We start from the raw sequence: 22,285 nt of genomic DNA on the forward strand, positions 1-22,285 counted from the left end.
TGATGGCTCCGCCCCCAGCACAGGAGAGGAGGGGCCGAGAGGTGACAGGTCACACAGCAGAGCGGCAGCTTCATGTGAGGTGATGAGTGATGTCCCGTGTCCTCCCTCTCTCCCCCTGATCAGCAGTCTATCCTGGGGCTGGGTCATGTGTATGGTAGCAGTTCAGAGGGGTCACTTTCCCTTCTCCAGTGTCCACAGGTCACTAACAGGCCACATTATCACAACAATTTTTGGGAAAAATCGCGGCAAAAATTGTTTTCGTAAGATTTTTCGTAAATCGCGGTAAAACAGCGCAATTTTTGCCGCGATTTTTCCATAAATTGTTCTGGTAATGTGACCTGTTGGAGACCTGTGGACGCTGGAGGAGGGAAAGTGACCCCTCTGGAAGGACAACATGTGAACACATTAACCCCTCATTAACCCCTTAAGGGTACATTCACATGTTCAGGATCTGCTGCATATTTTTGCTGCATATTTTGTGCAGCTGATTTTGCAACCCATTAGCTTCAATAGGTAGCAAAATCAGCTGCAGAAAATATGCAGCAGATCCTGTACGTGTGAGCGTATCCTAAGGGCTTATTCAGGGGTGGATCCACGGTGTATTTTACGCTGCGGATCCGCCGACAATGGACCCTACAGTGCTGCCTCTATCTGTGCTGATCATAATGGCAATCCTCCGCTACGAGCAGACACACTTTGATGTGTATACTCGCGCACATCATGACCGCTCCTCCTGCTCTCTGAACTAGGCCGAAAGCAGCAGCGATGTGTGCATTGTCGGGGGATCCGCAGCGTAAAATATGCTGGGGATCCATCCGTGTAAATGAGCCATAAGGACACAAGGCGTATGTGTACGCACAGTGCCCGCTCCCACTGTGTTGTATAAATCATTAGCTAGAACCCTCGGCTAATGCCAGACATCACCAATCAGGCTGATGTCCGACATTAACACTTTAGATGCCGCTATCAAAGTTGATGGTAGTGTCCAAAAGTTTTAACGCCTTAAGGTCCGAGCGTTTTTCCGTTTTTGTACTTTTGTTTTTTCCTCCTTACCTTTTAAAAATCATAACCCTTTCAATTTTGCACCTAAAAGTCCATATGATGGCTTATTTTTTGCGCCACCAATTCTACTTTATAATGACATCAGTCATTTACCCAAAAATCTATGGCAAAAACGGGAAAAAAAGTCATTGTGTGTATATATATATATATATATATATATATATATATAAATATATATATATATATATATATGTGTGTGTGTGTATATATATATATACACATACACACGTTTTAAATTGCCCCCCCACTTTTGTCACTGGCCCCCCATGTGCCCCCCCTAAATTTGAATGCTGGAGACGCCACTGCCTACAGCATAAGATACTTCTCTAGGAAAGGGAACAGCATAGGACAAAGGCAATGGGAGGACAGGGACTACTCCCGGGCCATGCCTACTGAGGGTTGTGTCTGAGGAACCCACCGACTGTTGACTGGGGGTGTCAGATGTCACTTGTGATGAAGTGGATGAGCATGTTAACTAGGGATGCACCGATATATCGACGGCCGATACATATCGGCCGAAAATAGCTGTTTCGGGGAAATGCCGAAACAACTAAAAAAGTGCAGATAATGACCACCTCCCCTGCCCGCCCACAGCACAAGTTACAAACACTGCCAGTGGCAGAGGCACTCGTGGGCGGTGCAGGGGGGGGCGGCCGCAACATCTGAGGGGGGGGGTGGGGTTGGGGGGGGGTCGCGCTCTCCGGGATAGGAATACTTCTTTTTATGTGCCCGGGCCGGCTCCCGTGTGTGGCTGCAGGCGGGGGCCGGCCAGAGCATATGAAACCTAATACTGTATACTAAAAACCAGGGGGCCTCCAGCTGTTGTGAAACTACAACTCCCAGCATGCCCGGACCGGCAAAGTCTGTCCGGGCATGCTGGGAGTTGTAGTTTCACAACAGCTGGAGGCCCCCTGGTTTTTAGTACACAGTATTAGGTTTTATATGCTCTGGCCGGACCCCGCCTGCAGCCACACACGGGAGCCGGCCCGGGCACATAAAAAGAAGTATTCCTAATCCTATCCCGGACATCCCTGTGTCCCGAAATATCTTTTCGGGACATAAGGATGTCCGGCGGTCACTCACCATTCCCCGGCGTCCTCCTGCGATCCTCCTTCGGTCCTTCGCTTCTCCGTCTCTATGGTCGTACGCACGGGACGTCACTGACGTCCCGTGCGTACAACCATAGAGACGCAGGAGGACCGCAGGATCGTCGCAGGAGAACGCGCGCTGGTCGGGGCCTGGTAAGTGACCGCGTCATCTTGTTCAGTGTTCCAGTCACCGCTCCCCCGGTCCCGGCACCTACTGCTATGGTCCATAGGCCATAACAGTAGATGTGACCCCGGGCCGGAGGAGCGGTGACCGGAACACTGTGGGGGCAGCAGTACAGACATACAGCCTCCAGTCGTACACTGTATATGGCTGGAAGCTGTATGTCTGTGGGGTGGGGGGAAGCTGCCTACTATTGTGGGGGAGCTGCCTAATATTGTTGGGGGGCAGCTGCCTACAAATGGGGGGGGGGAGCTGCCTAATATTGTTGGGGGGGAGCTGCCTAATATTGTTGGGGGGCAGCTGCCTACAAATGGGGGGGGGAGCTGCCTAATATTGTTGGGGGGTAGCTGCCTAATATTGTTGGGGGGGAGCTGCCTAATATTGTGGGGGGGAGCTGCCTACAAATGGGGGGGGGAGCTGCCTAATATTGTTGGGGGGGAGCTGCCTAATATTGTTGGGGGGGGGGAGCTGCCTAATATTGTGGGGGGAGCTGCCTAATATTGTTGGGGGAGCTGCCTAATATTGTTGGAGGGGAGCTGCCTAATATTGTGGGGGGGAGCTGCCTACAAATGTGGGGGAGCTGCCTAATATTGTGGGGGGAGCTGCCTAATATTGTGGGGGGAGCTGCCTAATATTGTTGGGGGGGAGCTGCCTAATATTGTTAGGGGGGAGCTGCCTAATATTGTGGGGGAGCTGCCTAATATTGTGGGGGGGAGCTGCCTAATATTGTGGGGGGGAGCTGCTTAATATTGTGGGGGGGGGGGAGCTGCCTAATATTGTTGGGGGAGCTGCCTAATATTGTTGGGGGAACTGCCTACTATTGTGGGGGAACTGCTGACCTAATGTGGGGGGGAGCTGCCTAATATTGTTGGGGGGAGCTGCCTAATATTGTGGGGGAAATGGTGACCTAATGTGGGGGAGCTGCCTACTATTGTGGGGGAGCTGCCTACTATTGTGGGGGAGCTGCCTATTAATGTGGGGGAGCTGCCTATTAATGTGGGGGAACTCCCGACCTAATGTGGGGGAGCTGGCAATCTAATGTGGGGGAATCTAATGAGCGGAGCGCTGCATTTTACCAGAAGACGGGGAGAAGTCATTTTCGGTATCGGTTTCGGCCAGACATTTTTTTTTATTTCGGTTTCGTTTCGGTTCTGAAACTTCTATTTCGGTGCACCTCTAATGTTAACCTATCGACTACGACAGATGGGTTGCTGGTCGAGACACAACCGCTGGCTGATAACGGGAGCACAGGCCTCTCTCTGCGACTCCTGCTGCTACTCGCCCCTAGTCTGCTGCCAACTCTGCCTGAAGTTTTTAGGCCTCTGCCACTCCTCTGCGCACATCCTGACACTTCTCTTCCTGACATACTTAGTGCGTATATAAGGTTATTACAATATGCTTCACTACTCTTTAAACAGTATTTGTCAAGAACAGCAGCAGGTGATTGCTTTTGGCTGTCTTTTCACAGTATGTAGGCCCTTGACAGATTAACAGGTATAAAATGGTACACTACTTCGATGTACGTATGCAGAATGCACTGATGAGGGAAGAAAAATCCGCTACAATGAGCCTAAAAACTCTGTAATTTTTGTAAAACACCAGCCGGTGAGTACTATTGTTTGTACTTTCACAGTATGTAGGTCCTTGACAGATTAACAGGTACAAAATGGTACACTACTTGGATGTACGTATGCGGTATGCACTGATGAGGGCAGAAAAATGTGCAACAATACGCAGAAAAAAATCTGTATTTTTGTAATACACCAGCAGGTGAGTACTATTGTTTGGACTTTCACAGTATGTACGCCCTTGACAGATTAACAGGTACAAAATGGTACACTACTTGGATGTACGTATGCGGTATGCGCTGATGAGGGCAGAACAATGAGCAACAATAGGCAGAAAAAAATCTGTATTTTTGTAAAACACCAGCAGGTGATTACTTTTGCCAGGACTTTCCCTGTATCTAGACTTGTTACAGATACAGAATAGTAGACTGCTTTGATGTAGGTATGTGGTATGCAGGTATGAGCGCAGACAAATGCACTACAGTCCGCTGAAAAAACGTATTTGTGAACAGCGGCAGGACACAACAGTGCAGCACCACAAAAAAAAAAAAAGAAAAGAAAACAGGGATTAAACCCTAAATTGCACTGTGTCACAGAGTGTTAGGAATGGTGTGCACTGGTTTTTATACAGTCTACACACAATTCTGAGCAGCAGATGATTTCTGGAGAAAAAAAACCACTGAACTGCGCTGAAAAATAAGGTGATGAGATGGTTGATAAAGTTCAGGCAGCTTGTTGATATGTATGAGGCAGCTGACAGCTATCTGCATGTGATTCAGGGTCATCCCGCCTACCTTCATTCCCGCCGCTGTTTCCTGCCCTCCCATAATCCCCTGCCCCATGTACTCACATGTGGATCTGCCATTTTAGGTCTCCTTTAGCCAGGAACGCTTTAAAATGGCATTTAATGAAGCGATTCGTGTGATAGAATTGCGGCGATATTCGCATTAGTTGCGAATCAAATATTTCACGTAATGTAACGAATTTGGGTTCGTCAGCTTCGATTCGCTCATCTCTAGTTAACGGGTTAAAGGGTACTCCTGTGGAAAACATATATATATATTTTTTTTTTTATCAACTGGTGCCAGAAAGTTAAACAGATTTGTAAATTAAAATATAAAAAAGTCTTAGCATCGGCGCGCTGGGATAGCTAACTGAGCAGCCTAGATACAACAAGGTGGATCCCTGTAGTTCCACTCAGAAAGGGGTTAACAGTAATAGAAATCTGTGTATCGGCGCTTATAGATAATGGATTAAAACTAAAAACTTTAGTTTATCTAATATAACGTATAGATAGCGCTTACTTTAACTGATGGCATAGATTTAAATAATTGCAGGGAGTAAAGGGTGTAGCACTCAGTGTTCACTGCAAAAAGGAGATTCACACAATAATTGGTCTGTAAAAAATCCTCCAATGCTGTTATAAGCACAGTCTTACTTAATTAACAAAGCTGTTAATAAACAACACTATAGTATTGTAAGACCGGTACTACCTGTAATGTAGATATCGGTACTGTAGACTTGCTGTGAGGTCCTGTCCAGTCTCCTGGTATACTCCTGGTTTGCTTCCGTAACACCTTCCGCTTTCTGGAGCGGTTAAAGATGATCAGGTGCATGGTTTAAACGAGAGCTGGAGTTCCACAATATATATATATATATATATATATATATATATATATATATATATACCGTATTTATCGGGGTATACCACGCACCGGCCTATAACACGCACCCTCATTTTACTAAGGATATTTGGGTAAAAAAAGTTTTTTACCCAAATATCCATGGTAAAATGAGGGTGCGTGTGTGCGCGTGTATACCCCGATACACCCCCAGGAAAGGCAGGGGGAGAGGGGCCGTCGCTGCCTGCTTCTCTCCCCCTGCATTTCCTGGGGTCTAGAGCCCTGCTGCCGGCCCTTCTCTCCCCCTGGCTATCGGTGCCGCTGCCCGTTCTCTCCCCCTGACTATCGGTGCCGGCGCCCCATTGCCGGCGCCGACAGCCAGGGGGAGAGAAGGGGCAGCGGCACCCATTGCCGGCGACGCTGCCCCGTTGCCTCCCCCCATCCCCGGTGGCATAATTACCTGTTGCCGGGGTCGGGTCCGCGCTGCTTCAGGCCTCCGGTGTGCGTCCCCTGCGTTGTTGCTATGCGCTGCACGGCGCGGCGCATGACGTCAGTGCGCCGCGCCGTGCATAGCAACGACGCAGGGGACACTCACCAGAGGCCTGCAGCAGCGCGGACCCGACCCCGGCAACAGGTAATTATGCCACTGGGGATGGGGCGAGGCAACGGGGCAGCGGTGCCGGAAATGGGTGCCACTGCCCCTTCTCTCCCCCTGGCTGTCGGCGCCGCTTCTCTCCCCCTGGCTATCGGCGCCGGCAATGGGGCGCCGGCACCGATAATCAGGGGGACAGAACGGGCAGCGGCGCCGATAGCCAGGTGGAGAGAAGGGCCGGCAGCAGGGCTCTAGACCCCAGGAAAGGCAGGGGGAGAGAAGCAGGCAGCGACGGCCTCTCCCCCTCTGGCTTTCCTGGGGGTGTATCGGCGTATAACATGCACATAGACTTTAGGCTAAAAATTTTTGCCTAAAAAGTGCGTGTTATACGCCGATAAATACGGTATATATTAAAAATTTTATTGTTCCCTCAAAAAATTCGATTTAGAACTTTTGTAGAAAATTTGAAAAATTGCGTGTAATAATATAATATAAGCCTTCTAATGTTGTAAAAAAGTAAAAGAACGTTTAATAAATGACGCCAGCAGAAAGTAGACATGTTGTGGATGTGAATTAATAACTAAATTTATTTGGACAACTATTTCTCTTACAAGTAGAGAGTTTCAAACGTAGAGAAATAAAATGTTTCCAATTTTTCACAATATTTTTGAGTTTTTCACAAAAATCACTTCATGAATCAACAAAAATTTACCACTAATATAACCCCTTAAGGACCCGGGGTTTTTCCGTTTTTGCATTTTCGTTTTTTCCTTCTTATCTTTAAAAAATCATAACTCTTTCAATTTTTGATCTAAAAATCCATATGATGGCTTATTTTTTGCGCCACCAATTCTACTTTGTAATGACGTCAGTCATTGTTCCCCAAAAATCTACGGCGAAATGGAAAAAAAAATCATTGTGAGACAAAATTGAAAAAAAAAATTTCATTTTGTAAATTTTGGGGGCTTCCGTTTCTACATAGTACATTTTTCAGTAAAAATGACACCTTATCATTATTCTGTAGCTCCATACGGTTAAAATGATCCCCTACTTATATAGGTTTAATTTTGTTGTACTTCTTAAAAAAAATCAAAACTACCTGCAGGAAAATGTATACGTTTAAAATTGTCATCTTTTGACCCTTAAAACTTTTTTATTTTTCTGTGTATGGGGCGGTATGAGGGCTCATTTTTTGCGCTGTAATCTGAAGTTTTTAGCGGTACTATTTTTGCATTGATAGGACTTATTGACTCATTTTTTCATGATATAAAAAGTGCCCAAACATGCACTATTTTGGACTTTGGAATTTTTTTGTGCGCACGCCATTGACCGAGCGGTTTAATTAACGATATATTTTTATAATTTGGACATTTACGCACGCGACGATACCACATATGTTTATTTTTATTTACACTTTTTTTTTTTATGGGAAAAGGGGGGTGATTCAAACTTTTATTAGGGGAGGGGTTAAACGATCTTTATTCACTTTTTTTGCAGTGTTATAGCTCACATAGGGAGCTATAACACTGCACACACTGATCTTTTCCATTGATCATTGTTATCCCATAGGGGGCTATAACACTGCACACACTGATCTTTTACATTGATCAGTGGTTTCTCATAAGAAACCAGTGATCGATGATTCTGCCGCTTGACTGCTCATGCCTGGATCTCAGGCAGTGAGCAGTCATTTCGGTGATCAGACAGCGAGGAGACAGGTAGGGATCCTCCTGCTGTCCTGTAAGCTGTTCGGGATGCCGCGATTTCGCCACGGCTATCCCAAACAGCTCCCTGAGCTAACCGGCATGGTTTCACTTTCATTTTAGACGCGGCATTCAACTTTGAATGCCGCGTCTAAAGGGTTAATAGCGCGCGGCACCGCGATCAATGCCGTGCGCTATTAGCCACGTGTCCCGGCCGTTGTTAGAGGCCGGGCCCGACCCACGTTATAGATCGGGAGCGGACTCAGGACGTACAGGTATGTCCTGGGTCCTTAACAGAATAAAGAACAATATGTCTTGAAAAAACTGTCTCTGAATAACTTTGCCTGGTAAAAGCAGTTCAAAGTTATTACCACTTCAAGAGACACGTCAGATTTAAAAAAACGGACTGGGTCATGAAGGCCAAAACTAGCTGGATCATGAAGGGGTTAATAGAAGTACTTTACAAATCTGTTTAACTTTCAAGCACCAGTCGATTTAAAAAAAAAAAGTTTTCCACCGGAGTACCCCTTTAACGCACCAGGACGTACATTTATTCTCCGCCATGACCGCGAGCACCGGACCAGTGTTCGTGGCAGGTCCCGGCTGCTATCAGCAGCTGGGGACCTGCCGATAATGGCGGACATCCGTGATCGCGCAGATGTCCACCATTAATCGCTCAGATGCCGTGATGAATCACGGCATCTGCGACAGTGCGGTGCTTATAATGGATGATCGGATTGCCCGCAGCACTGCTGTGGGGATCCGATCATCCATAATGGTGGACGTAGGTTCCCTCACTCTCCTCTCTCTGTCTCCCGGGGTCTTCTGCTCTGCTCTGAGATCGAGCAGATCAGAGCAGAAGATTACCGATAATACTGATCAGTGCTGTGCCCTATGCATAGCACTGAACACTATTAGCAATCAAACTATAGATTGCTATAAATAGTCCGCATTGGGAACTATTAAAGTAAAAAAAAAAAAAAAAAGTTAGAAAAATGTATAAAAAAAAGTTAAAAAAATTTGAAAAATCCTCTACCCCAATAAAAAAGTAAATCTTCCGTTTTTCCCATTTTACCCCCCAAAAAATGTAAAAAAAAATGAATAAACATATTTGGGATCACCGCGTGCATAAAAGTCTGAACTATCAAAATATATTGTTAATTATTCCGTACAGTGAATGGCGTAAACACAAAAACATTTTTTTAAAGTCTAAAGTTGCTGCATTTTTGTCATATCTTATTCCCAGAAAAATTTATAAAAAGTTAATAAAAAGTAAAAACTAAGCAAAAAGTGGTACCGATAAAAACTACAGATCACCTCACAAAAAAATTAACCCTCGTATCGCCCCATATGCGGAAAAATGAGAAAGTTATAGGTGGTCAAAATAGGGCAATTTCAATCATACTAATTTTGTTAAAGGACATCTGCAGCGTTACAAACACTTATCCCCTATCCTCAAGATAGGGGATAAGTGTTTGATCGCGGGGGGTCCGAACGCTGGGGCCCCCGGCGATCTCCTGCATGGGACCGCGGCTCTCCCGTGTAGGGGGCATGCCAGCTGCAGCATGACGTTGCGGCCGGCACGCCTCCTCCATACATCTCTATGGGAGAGGCGGGGAGGCAGCATTCGTGCCTCCCCGCATCCCCCATAGAACTGTATGGGTACGGGGAGGAGACGGGGCGTCACCGTCGACCTCTAGGTCGACTCTACGCGCCTTAGCGCTCACCATGAGCGCTCATGGCGGCGCCCCGTTAGGGAGATCAGGGGGGTTCCCAGCAGTCGGACCCCCCGCGATCAAACACTTATCCCCTATCCAGTGGATAGGGGATAAGTGTAATGCCCCTGCAGTTGTCCTTTGAAATAGTTTGAGATTTTTTTTAAGCGGTACAATTATAGAAAAGCATATAACATGGGTATCATTTTAATCGTATTTTTACCATAAAGTGTACACCGTGACAACAAAACCTTCCAAAATGTGCTAAATTGTGGTTTTCTTTTCAATTTTCCCACATAAATAATATATTTTTAGGTTGCGCCGTACATTTTATGGTAAAATAATTGATGTCATTACAAAGTAAAATTGGTGACGCAAAAAAACAAGCCCTCATATGGGTCTGTGGATGGAAATATTAGAGAGTTATGATTTTTGGAAGGCGAGGAGGAAAAAACCAAAATACAAAAATAAAATGGGCCTGGTCCTTAAGGGGTTTAAAAGCTGTGTATCATACCTTTCCACTTGCTCCCAGCAGGAGAAAGTGGGCGTCCCCCAGCAGGCGCAACATCACCGAAGCCTGCCAGAGCTGTGCCTCGCCATGCCCGCATGCACTTCCTGAGTTTGAATTTCTGCAAGTCCGGAGATGAAACTGTTTGACTTGCGCAGGGAACAGAACAGAGCCACCTAGTGGACATTTTTTCAAATACATTAAAAACATATAAAGGTTGAGAATTTTAACAGCAAGTAAATAGCAAAGTGTCTTGTAATTACATAAGGAACAATAAATTTAAGTTTAGTTTGGTTACAGGTACTCTTTAAGGGGTATTCTCAACTCAGTACCTTGTCTGTCCTGTGGCTTAGTGCAGCTTTTCGGTTTTGTGCTGTGGTGTGTGCACGATCCCAGAGTACAGGCCAGTGGCATAAACACAATCACAAACACAAACACAGTCACATACAAACACACAAACAATACATGCACACAATCACAAACACAGTCACATACAAACACACAAACAATACATACACACAGTGACAGTAACGCTCACTGTGAGAATAAGACTGAGGACAGAGGCTCAGAAATATACAGGGCTGTCCTGGAGAGTCCTCGAGCCGCCTCTCAGTAGTCAGGCAGTTGACTCTAGTAATGTAAGGCGGACGGCACCTTCCTGCCATGTGCAGAGAGAGTGAATCATATTGGGATGTCTCTGCAGTGGATATTCTGCTCTGTGCACAGCAGACTTCCATTGAAATCAATGGGGCTTTGCTGCAGCGGAATGTTCATGTGGAATATTACTGTGGAATTCCACGCAGACATTCTGACATGTGGACATAGCCTCAGGAGGAGAAGCCATTGGCCAAACAAACTTTTGGTGTATTGGCTCCCTGAGACATGAACTCCAACCAGAGACGTACTTCCAGGCTTATTGGCTCTGATTCCAAGTTTTTTCCCATACCCTTTAGCAGTAAGACCGGGTTCATACTGCGGAATCTCTGGTTGAAATCCCACAGGCGGATCCAGTCAGAAATGCATTGCCATCTATGGTGACGACAAAGCAGTCCGTATGGTCCTAGTACTGCCCGCAGTATCTTTGGCAAAAATTCCAGCAGGAGATTGCGCAGTGTGAAACCGGCCTTATAATGCTGTCATCCTATTGGTATTTGAATATCTTTAACCACTTGGGGACCTAGGGCATACAGGTATGCCCTGACGCCCTGGTACTTAAGGACCCAGGGCGTACCTGTACGCTCGTGGGAATTTCGGTCCCCGCCACGTGCATGGGATGCCTGCTGAAATCATTTAGCAGGCATCCTGTGACATTGCCAAATTAGATCGGCGATTTGCGGCTATTCCGGGCAGATCGGTTCTCTGGTGGAAAATAGGGATGATCGGAGCTGTCAGAGAGAGTTCCGACCATCCTGAAGGATAGGAGTGAGGTAGCAGGGGTGCAGGACTGACTGTCAAATCGCAGGGCAGGAGCAGGGGTGACAGTTCAGATCCCCTAGAAGTCTGGGCAGAGCGGGGCAGATGGCGGCGGGGGCCGTTGATGCAGGGGGACCGGCGGCAGGTACCACGGGAGCACACGGGGACCGGGACCGGTGAGTGGAGCAGGCAGTGGGGAGGTCCAGTAGGCTGCGGCGTCCAAGGCAGCAGTAAGGATCGCTGTAAAGTGATCTTCACTGCTGCTTCTAGGACTTCAAAAACTACAACTGCCAGCATGCCCAGACAGCCTTTGGCATACCCAACATCTGGAAGGGCTACAGTTTCTCCAAACTGTAGCCCTTCCAGATGTTGCCAAACTAAAACTCTCAGCATGCCCATACAGTTCAGGCATGCTGGGAGTTGTAGTTCTGTAACATCTGTCCCTTCAGATATTGCCAAACTACAATTCATAGCATACCTGGGCAGTCTGGGCATGCTTGGAGTTGAAGTTTTGCAACATCTGGAGGGCTACAGTTTAGAAACCACTGCACAGTGGTCTCCAAACTGTTCTCCTCCAGTTGTTAGGTAACTACAACTCCCAACATACCTTTCGGCTCTCCGGGGATGCTGGGAGTTTTAGTTTTGCTAAATCTGGAGGCACACTGGTTGGGAAACATTTTCTGTTTCCTAACTCAGTGTTTCCCAACCTGTGTACATCCAGCTGTTGCAAAACTATAACTCCCAGCATGCACTAACAGACTATGCATGCTGGGAGTTGTAGTTTTGCAACAACTGGAGGCACACAGCTTGGGAAACACAGAGTTAAGTAACAAACTCTGTGTTTTGCAGCTAGTGTGCCTCCAGTTGTTGCATAACTACATTTCCCAACATGCCCTTTTACTTTTACTGTATGCTGAGATTTGTAGTTTTTGCAACAGGTTGTTTGTTACCTAACTCAGTGTTTCACAACCAGTGGGCCTCCAGCTGTTGCAAACTACAACTCCCAGCATGCACTGATAGATAGTACATGCTGGGAGTTGTAGTTTTGCAACAGCTGGATGCACACTTGTTGGGAAACACTGAGTTAAGTAACAAACTGTGTGTTTTGCAAACAGTGTGCCTCCAGCTGTTGCATAACTACAAGCACCAGCATGCATGGACAGCCAGAGGGCATGCTGGGAGTTGTAGTTTTGCACCAGCTGGAGGTTTGCACCCCCCCCCACCCCCATATGAATGTACAGGGTACATTCACACGCTGGGGGTTTACAGTGAGTTTCTCGCTGCAGCGGGAAACTCGGAGTAAACCCCCGCCGTGTGAATGTACCTTAAAAACACTACACTACACCTACACAAAATAAAGGGTAAAACACTAAATATACATGTACCCCTACACATTTCCCCCCTCCCCTCCAATAAAAATGAAAAACATCTGGTACGGCACTGTTTCCAAAATGGAGCCTCCAGCTGTTGCAAAAAAAAAAACAACTCCCAGTATTGCCGGACAGCCATTTACTGTCCAGGCATGCTGGGAGTTTTTCAACAGCTGGAGACACCCTGTTTGGGAACCACTGGCGTAGAATACCCCTATGTCCACCCCTATGCAATCCCTAATTTAGGCCTCAAATGCTTATGGCGATCTCCCACTTCGGAGCCCTGTCATATTTCAAGATAACAGTTTAGGGCAAAATATGGGGTATTTCCGTACAGGTGAGGAATTGCACTATAAATTTTGAGCTTTTTCTCCTTTTATCCCTTATGAAAAGGTAAAGTGGGGGGCTATTCCAGCATGTTTTTGAAAAAATATATATTTTTTACACTGCTAGTGTTGCCCCATACTATTTATTTTCACAAGCAGTAAAAGGAAAAAAAGACCTCCCAAAACTTGTAACGCAATTTCTCCTGAGTACGGAAATACCCCATATGTGGGCGTAAAATGCTCTGCGGGCGCACAACAAGGCTCAGGAGTGAGAGCGCCATGTACATTTCAGGTGATTTGCACAGGAGTGGCTGATTTTACAGCGGTTCTGACATAAACACAAAAAACAACACCCACATGCAACCCCATTTTGGAAACGACACCGCTCACGGAATTTAACAAGGGGCACAGTGAGCCTTGACACCCCACAGGTGTTTGACGAATTTTCGTTAAAGTTAAGCGTGAAAATAAAAAAATTGTATTCTTTCACTAAAATGCTGGTGTTATCTTAAATTTTTCATTTTCACAAGAGGTAATAGGGAAAAAGCCCCCCAAAATTTGTAACACCATTTCATATGTGGATGTAAAGTGCCCTGCGGGTAAACTACAATGCTCGGAAGAGAAGGAGCGCCATTGTTTTTTTTTGGAGAGAGAATGTGTCCGAAATTGAAGGCCATGTGCGTTTACAAAGCCCCCATAGTACCAGAACAGTGGACCCCCCCCCTCCCCACATGTGACCCCATTTTGGAAACTACACCCCTAATGGAATGTAATAAGGGGTACAGTAAACATTTACACTCCACTGGTATACGCCAGTGGGGTGTAAATGCTCACTGCACCACATATTACATTCCGTGAGGGGTGTAGTTTCTAAAATGGGATCACATGTGGGTGAAGGGGGGGGGGTCCATTGGCACCATAGGGGCCAAATGTGACTCCTTCTCTTCTGAGCATTGCAATGCGCCAGCAGAGCACATGATGTCCACAAATGGGGTATTTCCATACTCAGAAGAGATGGGGTTATAAATTTTGGGGGGCATTTTCTCCTATTAACTCTTGTAAAAATGGTAAATTTGGGGGGGGGAAATTGATTTTAGTGGAAAAATAATTTTCATTTACATATCCGTCTTTAATGAAAAGTCATCAAACATCTATGGGGTGTTAAGGCTCGCTGTACACCTTGTTATGTACCTTGAGGGGTGTAGTTCCCAAAATAGTGTGCCATGTGGGAGTTTTTTGCTGTTTTGGCACCACAGAGGCTTCCTAAATGCGACATGCCCCCCAAAAACCATTCCAGCAAAATTGCAAAAAGCCAAATGTGACTCCTTCTATTCTGAGCATTGTAGTGCACCCGCAGAGCACTTGACGTCCATTTTGGGGGACTATTTCTCCTATTACCCCTTGTAAAAATGTCAAATTTGAGGAAAAAACGCATTTTAGTGAAAAAAATATATAATAATTTACACTTCCAAGTGTAGTTTCCAAAATAGTATGCCATGTGGGGGGTTTTCTGCTGCTCTGGCACCATAGGGGCTTCCTAAATGTGACATGCCCCCAAAAACCATTTCAGAAAAAGTCACACTCCAAAATCCCATTGTCGCTCCTTCCCTTCTGAGTCCTCTACTGCGCCCGCAGAACACTTGACATACACATATGAGGTATTTCCTTACTCGAGAGAAATTGGGTTACAAATCTTAGGAAGATTTTTCTCCTTTTACCCCTTGTAAAAATTCAAAAACTGGGTCTACAAGAACATGCGAGTGTAAAAAATTAAGATTTTCTCCTTCACTTTGCTGCTATTCCTGTGAAACACCTAAAGGGTTAACACACTTAACTGAATGTCATTTTTAACACTTTGAGGGGTGCAGTTTTTATAATAGGGTAATTTATGGGGTATTTCTAATATTAAGGCCCTTCAAATCCACTTCAAAACTGAACTGGTCCCTGAAAAATTCCGATTTTGAAAATTTTGTGAAAAATTTGAAAATTGCTGCTAAACTTTGAAGCCCTCTGATGTCTTCCAAAGTAAAAACACGTCAACTTTATGATGCAAACAGGAGGTAGACATATTGTATATGTGAATCAAAATATTATTTATTTGGAATGTCTATTTTCCTTATAAGCAGAGAGCTTCAAAGTAAAAAAAAATGCAACATTTTCAAATTCTTCATCAAATTTTGGAATTTTTCACCAAGAAATTATGCAAATATCGAAGAAAGTTTACCACTAACATACATAAAGTAGAATATGTCCTGAAAAAACAATCTTGGAATCAGAATGAAAAGTAAAAGCATCCCAGAGTTATTAATGTTTAAAGTGACAGTGGTCAGATGTGCAAAAAATTCTTGGGTCCTTAAATGGGCACTGTCAGATACAAAAACTTTTGATATGTTGTAAAGCATGTATAACCAATAGGTTTTGCAATTGCTTTCATTAGAAAATTTTCAGTATTTCATACTGAAAAATCCAGTCAAACAACTGCCCCCCCCCCCTGCCTACTTGGACACATACTAGTCCTGCTGTGTCCATGAGTCATCACCTATGTCATGGACACACTTCCTTGATTGACAACTGTGAGTGCAGGGCTCAGAACTGGAGGAAAAATCCTCCCACTGTCAGCTTGTGTCCCGCTACTGTCAGTGAGGACAAGCTGGGAGTTGTAGTTTTTCTAATGCTAGGGGAGATGTGAGCAGACAGCATACTGAGGGATGGGGCGGAGACCTGCACAGTGAAGAAACGCCCCCTCACTTTGAGAGGAATTCAGACTAGTGAGCTAAATTAATAGTGTAATAAAAAATAAATAAAGGTGCTAGACACATAAAAATATGATGTACATGGTCAGGATTAGGTATTGAGTGATATATTAAAAACATTTTTTTTTTTGTTGGATCTGACGCGTACGCTTTAAGGTGAAAATGGGCTGCGTCCTTAACACCTTAAGGACTCAGCCCATTTTGACCTTAAGGGCTCAGACAATTTAATTTTTACGTTTTAATTTTTTCCTCCTCGCCTTCTAAAAATCATAACTCTTTTATATTTTCATCCACAGACTAGTATGAGGGCTTGTTTTTTGCGCGACCAGTTTTCCTTTGTAATGACATAACTCATTATATCAGAAAATGTATGGCGCAACCAAAAAACACTATTTTTGTGGGGAAATTAAAAAGAAAAACGCAATTTTGCTAATTTTGGAAGGTTTTGTTTTCACGCCGTACAATTTACGCTAAAAGTTACGTCTGTTCTTTATTCTGAGGGTCAATACAATTAAAATGATACCCATTATTACATACTTTTATATTATTGTTGTGCTTAAAAAAAATCACAAATTTTTTAACCAAATTAGTACGTTTATAATCCCTTTAATTTGATGACCTCTTACTTTTTTATTTTTCCATATAAGCGGCGGTATGAGGGCTCATTTTTTGCGCCATGATCTGTACTTTTTTTTGATACCACATTTGCATATAAAAAACTTTTAATACATTTTTTATAATTTTTTTTAATAAAATGTATTTAAAAAGTAGCAATTTTGGACTTTTTTTTTTTTACGTTCACGCCGTTCACCGTACGGGATCATTGACATTTTATTTTAATATTTCGGACATTTACGCACGCGGCAATACCAAATATGTCTATTAAATAAATTTTTTACGCTTTTTGGGGGTAAAATAGGAAAAAACTGACGTTTTACTTTTTTATTGGGGGAGGGGGTTTTTCACTTTTTTTTTACTTTAACTTTTACATTTTTTTACATTTTTTTTTACACTTGAATAGTCCCCATAGGGGACTATTCATAGCAATGCCATGATTGCTAATACTGATCTGTTCTATGTATAGGACATAGAACAGATCAGTATTATCGGTGATCTTCTGCTCTGGTCTGCTCAATCACAGACCAGAGCAGGAGACGCCGGGAGCCGCACGGAGGAAGGAGAGGGGACCTCCGTGCGGCGTTATGAATGATCGGATCCCCGCAGCAGCGCTGCGGGCGATCCGATTATTCATTGAAATCGCGTACTGCCGCAGATGCCGGGATCTGCATTGATCCCGGCATCTGAGGGGTTAATGGCGGACGTCCGCGAGATCGCGGGCGTCGGCCATTGCCGGCGGGTCCCTGGCTGCGATCAGCAGTCGGGATCAGCCGCGCATGACACGGGCATCGCTCCGATGCCCGCGGTTATGCACAGGAAGTTAATGTACGTCCTGGTGCGTTAAGTACCACCGCACCAGGACGTACATTTACATCCTGCGTCCTTAAGGGGTTAAAGGGGTACTCCAGTGGAAAACTTTTTTTTTTATTAACTGGTGCCAGAAAGTTTTACAGATTTGTAAATTACTTCTATTAAAAAATCTTAATCCTTCCAGTACTTATTATCTGCTGAATACTACAGAGGACATTATTTTCTTTTTGGAACACAGTGCTCTCTGCTGACATCACAAGCACAGTGCTCTCTGCTGACGTCTCTGTCCATAGCAGCATATGTTTTCTATGGGGATTTTCTCTTACTCTGGACAGTTCCTAAAATGGACAGAGATGTCAGCAGAGAGCACTGTGCTTGTGATGTCAGCAGAGAGCTCTGTGTTCCAAAAAGAAAAGAATCTCCTCTGTAGTATTCAGCAGCTAATAAGTACTGGAAGGATTTCAATTTTTTATAGAATTAATTTACAAATCTGTTTAACTTTCTGGCACCAGTTGATTTAAAACAAAAAATGTTCCACCGGAGTACCCGTTTAAGGCATTAAAGGAGTATTCTTATCTGAGACATTTATAGCATATCCACAGGATATGCCATACATGATCCATAGATGCAGGTCCCACATCTTGGACCCCCTCACCCCACACCTATCTATCTACTTACCTACTAAAATGAAGTCTCTTTGGCCACTCTGTCCTGTTTGTGACCATCGAGGTGTTTGAGAGGCCAAAACAACAGAATAGGACTGTGACCTACGCTGTTTATGTAACTCCAGGAGTTAGGAAAGCAGTGCAGCAACCGCTACTATACTGTTTACACAACTCTTATTCCACTTATTGGGAATTAGAATGAGAAATGACACCTCCTGTAACTCAGTTCAGACATCTTATCCCCTATCCTGCGGCACCCCAGACATCCGGTGCACCCAGCGAACTTTGCTCTGTGCCAGATGACTGGTGATGCGGAGCGGGCCGTCACGCCCCCTTCTATAGACTTGTTGAGGTGGTGTGGCCGTGACGTCACGAGCCTCCGGTGCTGCACCCCACGTTCTAAATGAACACTAGGTGCAGCTGGGAGATTGCGGGGGTCCCCAGCAGTGGGACCACCGTCATCTAACATCTTACCCCCTATTCTTTGGATAGGGGATGAGATGTCTAGGGGTGGAGTACCCCTTTAAGTCAAAATATAGAGAATTATACAGCAGCTGAGAGCAAAGTGCTGCTGATCCCCCTCACTGTCCTCTGTTTCATGTTGTAAAAGTGTGAGAGCAACTGCAGGAAACATCATCATGGTAAACCAATGACATGTGTAGCGTATGTACCATAGTAACAGATCACATAGTAACAGATCATCCAGCTGCTATGGGGCCCTTAGAGAGAGAGGGGCCCGTCCTGGTTGGTCTCTTTCCTCTTTCCAGGGAACTGCATTGTCAGTAAATTTGTGGAGGGGTGGTTTTGACCAATGGGTCATAAAAAGCAAAAAATAAATAAACACCAGACCTTTCTGTGCTTGGGGGGGGGGGGCAAAATCAGACACCATAATGGGAGGCCTATTTCAGTATTACCCTTTCTTCTATGTATTCCACATATGGGTGATAACAATGTAATCTGTGTGTTTTTCTTTAAAGATGGGGGGACTGGACTTCCATTTCCTGGTGTCCTAGTGGAAATCTCATAAGTTTCTCCTTGAAAGTTGAGGACATACAGTTAGGAGACGACACAGCGGCCAACAACATCATGATGGCATGTTCAGATGAAGACATTCTAGAAGGAAATGGTGAAAGGTGGGGAAGTTATGACAACTGGAGTGAGGACTGCTTAGATGGTATCTGTGGTATCCGAACCAAAGTGGAGGGACAACAATATGGCGGAGATGACACCTCTCTCAATGATGTTGAATTTGAATGTTGTTGATACTAGTGATGGGTTCATGTAAATCTGGATCCAAATCTGATCAATAAAATGATAAATGTTGCTGTCATTCTCTTTGCTTTCTTTGGAAAAAAAAAGTATTAACAAACTTAAAGTACAACATGGAAACAATACAATGTACAGTGACCCCTCTACATATAATATCTACTGGTTAGGACCTCGTATGTTGAGACCATAACTCTATTAATGTTGGGCGCGAATATTAGCAATGCGAATATTTATCGCAAATATTGCTTATTCGCTAATTCACGAATATTGCGAATACAGCGCTATATATTCGCTATTACAAATATTCACATTTTCTTTTCACAGTACACATCACAGTGATCACCCCTCCCTGCTTCCAGCTTGTGGTCTAAACAAGGCTCCAATACTAGTTACTGTGTGAGACTGGCACCCGCGCGAAAATTTGCATTTATGAATATTCTAATATGCGAATATTCAATCACTTCTGTCAACAACATTCCTAGCAACCAAGAGTAAAGTTGCCCACCCCCTTACTGTTTTCTTCCTCGAATATGCGAATATTCTAATATGAGAATTTATGAATACGCGAAATTCACGAATATAGGACGAATATTCGTCTAAATATTCGTGAAAAATCACGAATTCGAATATGGCTAATGCCGCTCATCACTAAACTCTATGGAGAACTGGAAGTTGGTTCCACATCCCCCAAGATGTTAAAACCAAAATAGATAAATGGAGTTAGATAAATAGGAGATAGATATGTGGTGGCGGGGTGTGTGGTGCAGGGCAGATGTTGTTACCCTGGGGGAAGATGGCATTAACCCCTTGTATTTGTGAAACTAGGGCATGGTTTAGCCTATAACCACCTGAAGGTATACTGCTGGATCCTGGGCTAGGCACGGGGGGCAATATAGACTCCAACACTAAGTTACGGACAACGGTAGCTTTACTGAGGGTAGACAGATGGTAAAGTCTATACAGTTCAGCCAAGGCCCACGGAGGTGACCAGCGTCTCAGAGACCTTGCCAGCTCGCTGGGACTTGTAGTAGTACTGGGTATATTAGTGCAGGCCACGTTGACTAGACAGACAACTTGACTGGTGACTGACAATTATTGCAGGTTTATCTTACTTGCACTTGACTGTGGCTGCAGACTGGGGTGAGACATCCAATGCTCTGGACACACACACTGAGACGACTACACTGGACCTCAGCAACAAGAGAGAGAAGTTGCACCTGGGGCTTATATGGGGGAGACTAGCAGGGAGCCCATAGGTAATTATATGGGGAGACTAGCAGGGAGCCCATAGGTCATTATATGGGGGAGACCAGCAGGGAGCCCATAGGTAATTATATGGAGGAGACTAGCAGGGAACCCATAGGTCATTATATAAGGGAGACTAGCAGGGAGCCCATAGGTCAATATATGGGGGAGACTAGCAGGGAGCCCATATGTCATTATATGGAGGAAATTAGCAGCGAGCCCATAGGTCATTATATGGAGGAGACTAGCAGGGAGCCCATGGGTCATTATATGGAGGAGACTAGCAGAGAGCCCATAGGTCATTATATGGAGGAGACTAGCAGGGAGCCCATAGGTCATTATATGGGGGAGACTAACAGGGAGCCCATAGGTCATTATATGGAGGAGACAAACAGGGAGCCCATAGGTCATTATATGGGGACACCAGCAGGGGGCCCATAGGTCATTATATGGAGGAGACTAGCAGGGAGCCCATAGGTCATTATATACGGGAGACTAGCAGGGAGCCCATAGGTCATTATATGAAGGAGACTAGCAGGGAGCCCATAGGTCATTATATAAGGGAGACTAGCAGGGAGCCCATAGGTCATTATATGGAGACTAGCAGGGAGCCCATAGGTCATTATATGGAGGAGACTAGTCGGGAGCCCATAGGTCATTATATGGGGAGACTAGCAGGGAGCCCATAGGTCATTATATGGGGGAGACTAGCAGGGAGCCCATAGGTCATTATATGGGGGAGACTAGCAGGAAGCCCATAGGTCATTATATGGAGGAGACTAGCAGGGAGCACATAGGTCATTATATGGAGGAGACTAGCAGGGAGCCCATAGGCCATTATATGCGGGAAACTAGCAGGGAACCCATAGGTCATTATATGGAGGATACTAGCAGGGAACCCACAGTTCATTATATGGGGAAGACTAGCAGGGAGTCCATAGGTCATTATATGGGGGAGACTAGCAGGGAGCCCATAGGTCATTATATGGAGGAGACTAGCAGGGGGCCCAAAGGTCATTATATGGATGAGACTAGCTGAGAGCCCATAGGTCATTATATGGAGACTAGCAGGGAGCCCATAGGTCATTATATGAAGGAGACTAGCGGGGAGCCTATAGGTCATTATATGGAGAAGACAAGCATGGAGCATTAGGTCATTATATGGGGGAGACTAGCAGGGAGCCCATAGGTCATTATATGGGGGAGACTAGCAGGGAGCCCACAGGTCATTATATGGAGGAGACTAGCAGGGAGCCCATAGGTCATTATATGGGGGAGACTAGCAGGGAGCCCATAGATCATTATATGGAGGAGACTAGCAGGGAGCCCTTAGGTCATTATATGCGGGAGACTAGCAGGGAACCCATAGGTCATTATATGGAGGAGACTAGCAGGGAGCCCATAGGTCATTACATGGGGAAGACTAGCAGGGTGCCCATAGGTCATTATATGGGGAAGACTAGCAGGGTGCCCATGGGTCATTATATGGGGGAGACTAGCAGGGAGCCCATAGATCATTATATGGGGGAGACCAGCAGGGAGCCCATAGGTCATTATATGGGGGAGACTAGCAGGGAGCCCATAGGTCACTCTTGTGATAACCTTGTCACTGGTACCTACTGGGTAACAATCACATGGTACATTTTATTAAAGGTATAACACATTTTATAATCAAAACATATGTACAATTGGGGAAACAACAACATTGGGCCCTGGGGACACTAAGGAACACTGAAGGACAGGGCAGGAAAGGTAGGGGGCAACCCCATGCTGTACT

At 45.1% G+C, this 22,285-nt stretch overlaps 1 protein-coding gene across 1 annotated transcript in view; it reads left to right on the top strand.

Moving 5' to 3' along the window:
• Positions 1-19,317, top strand: part of LOC130367251 (vitelline membrane outer layer protein 1 homolog) — a 94,943-nt gene extending 75,626 nt beyond the window's left edge. Inside the window, exon 4 of the mRNA XM_056569656.1 lies at positions 18,972-19,317. Within this exon, the coding sequence (XP_056425631.1) occupies positions 18,972-19,257 (286 nt within the window). The 3' untranslated portion in view covers positions 19,258-19,317. The remainder of the gene's footprint in view (positions 1-18,971) is intronic.
• Positions 19,318-22,285: the final 2,968 nt, after the last annotated feature.

The sequence above is a fragment of the Hyla sarda genome, chromosome 4 (genome assembly GCF_029499605.1).
Source record: "Hyla sarda isolate aHylSar1 chromosome 4, aHylSar1.hap1, whole genome shotgun sequence".
In the NCBI taxonomy this organism is placed as follows: Eukaryota; Metazoa; Chordata; class Amphibia; order Anura; family Hylidae; genus Hyla; species Hyla sarda.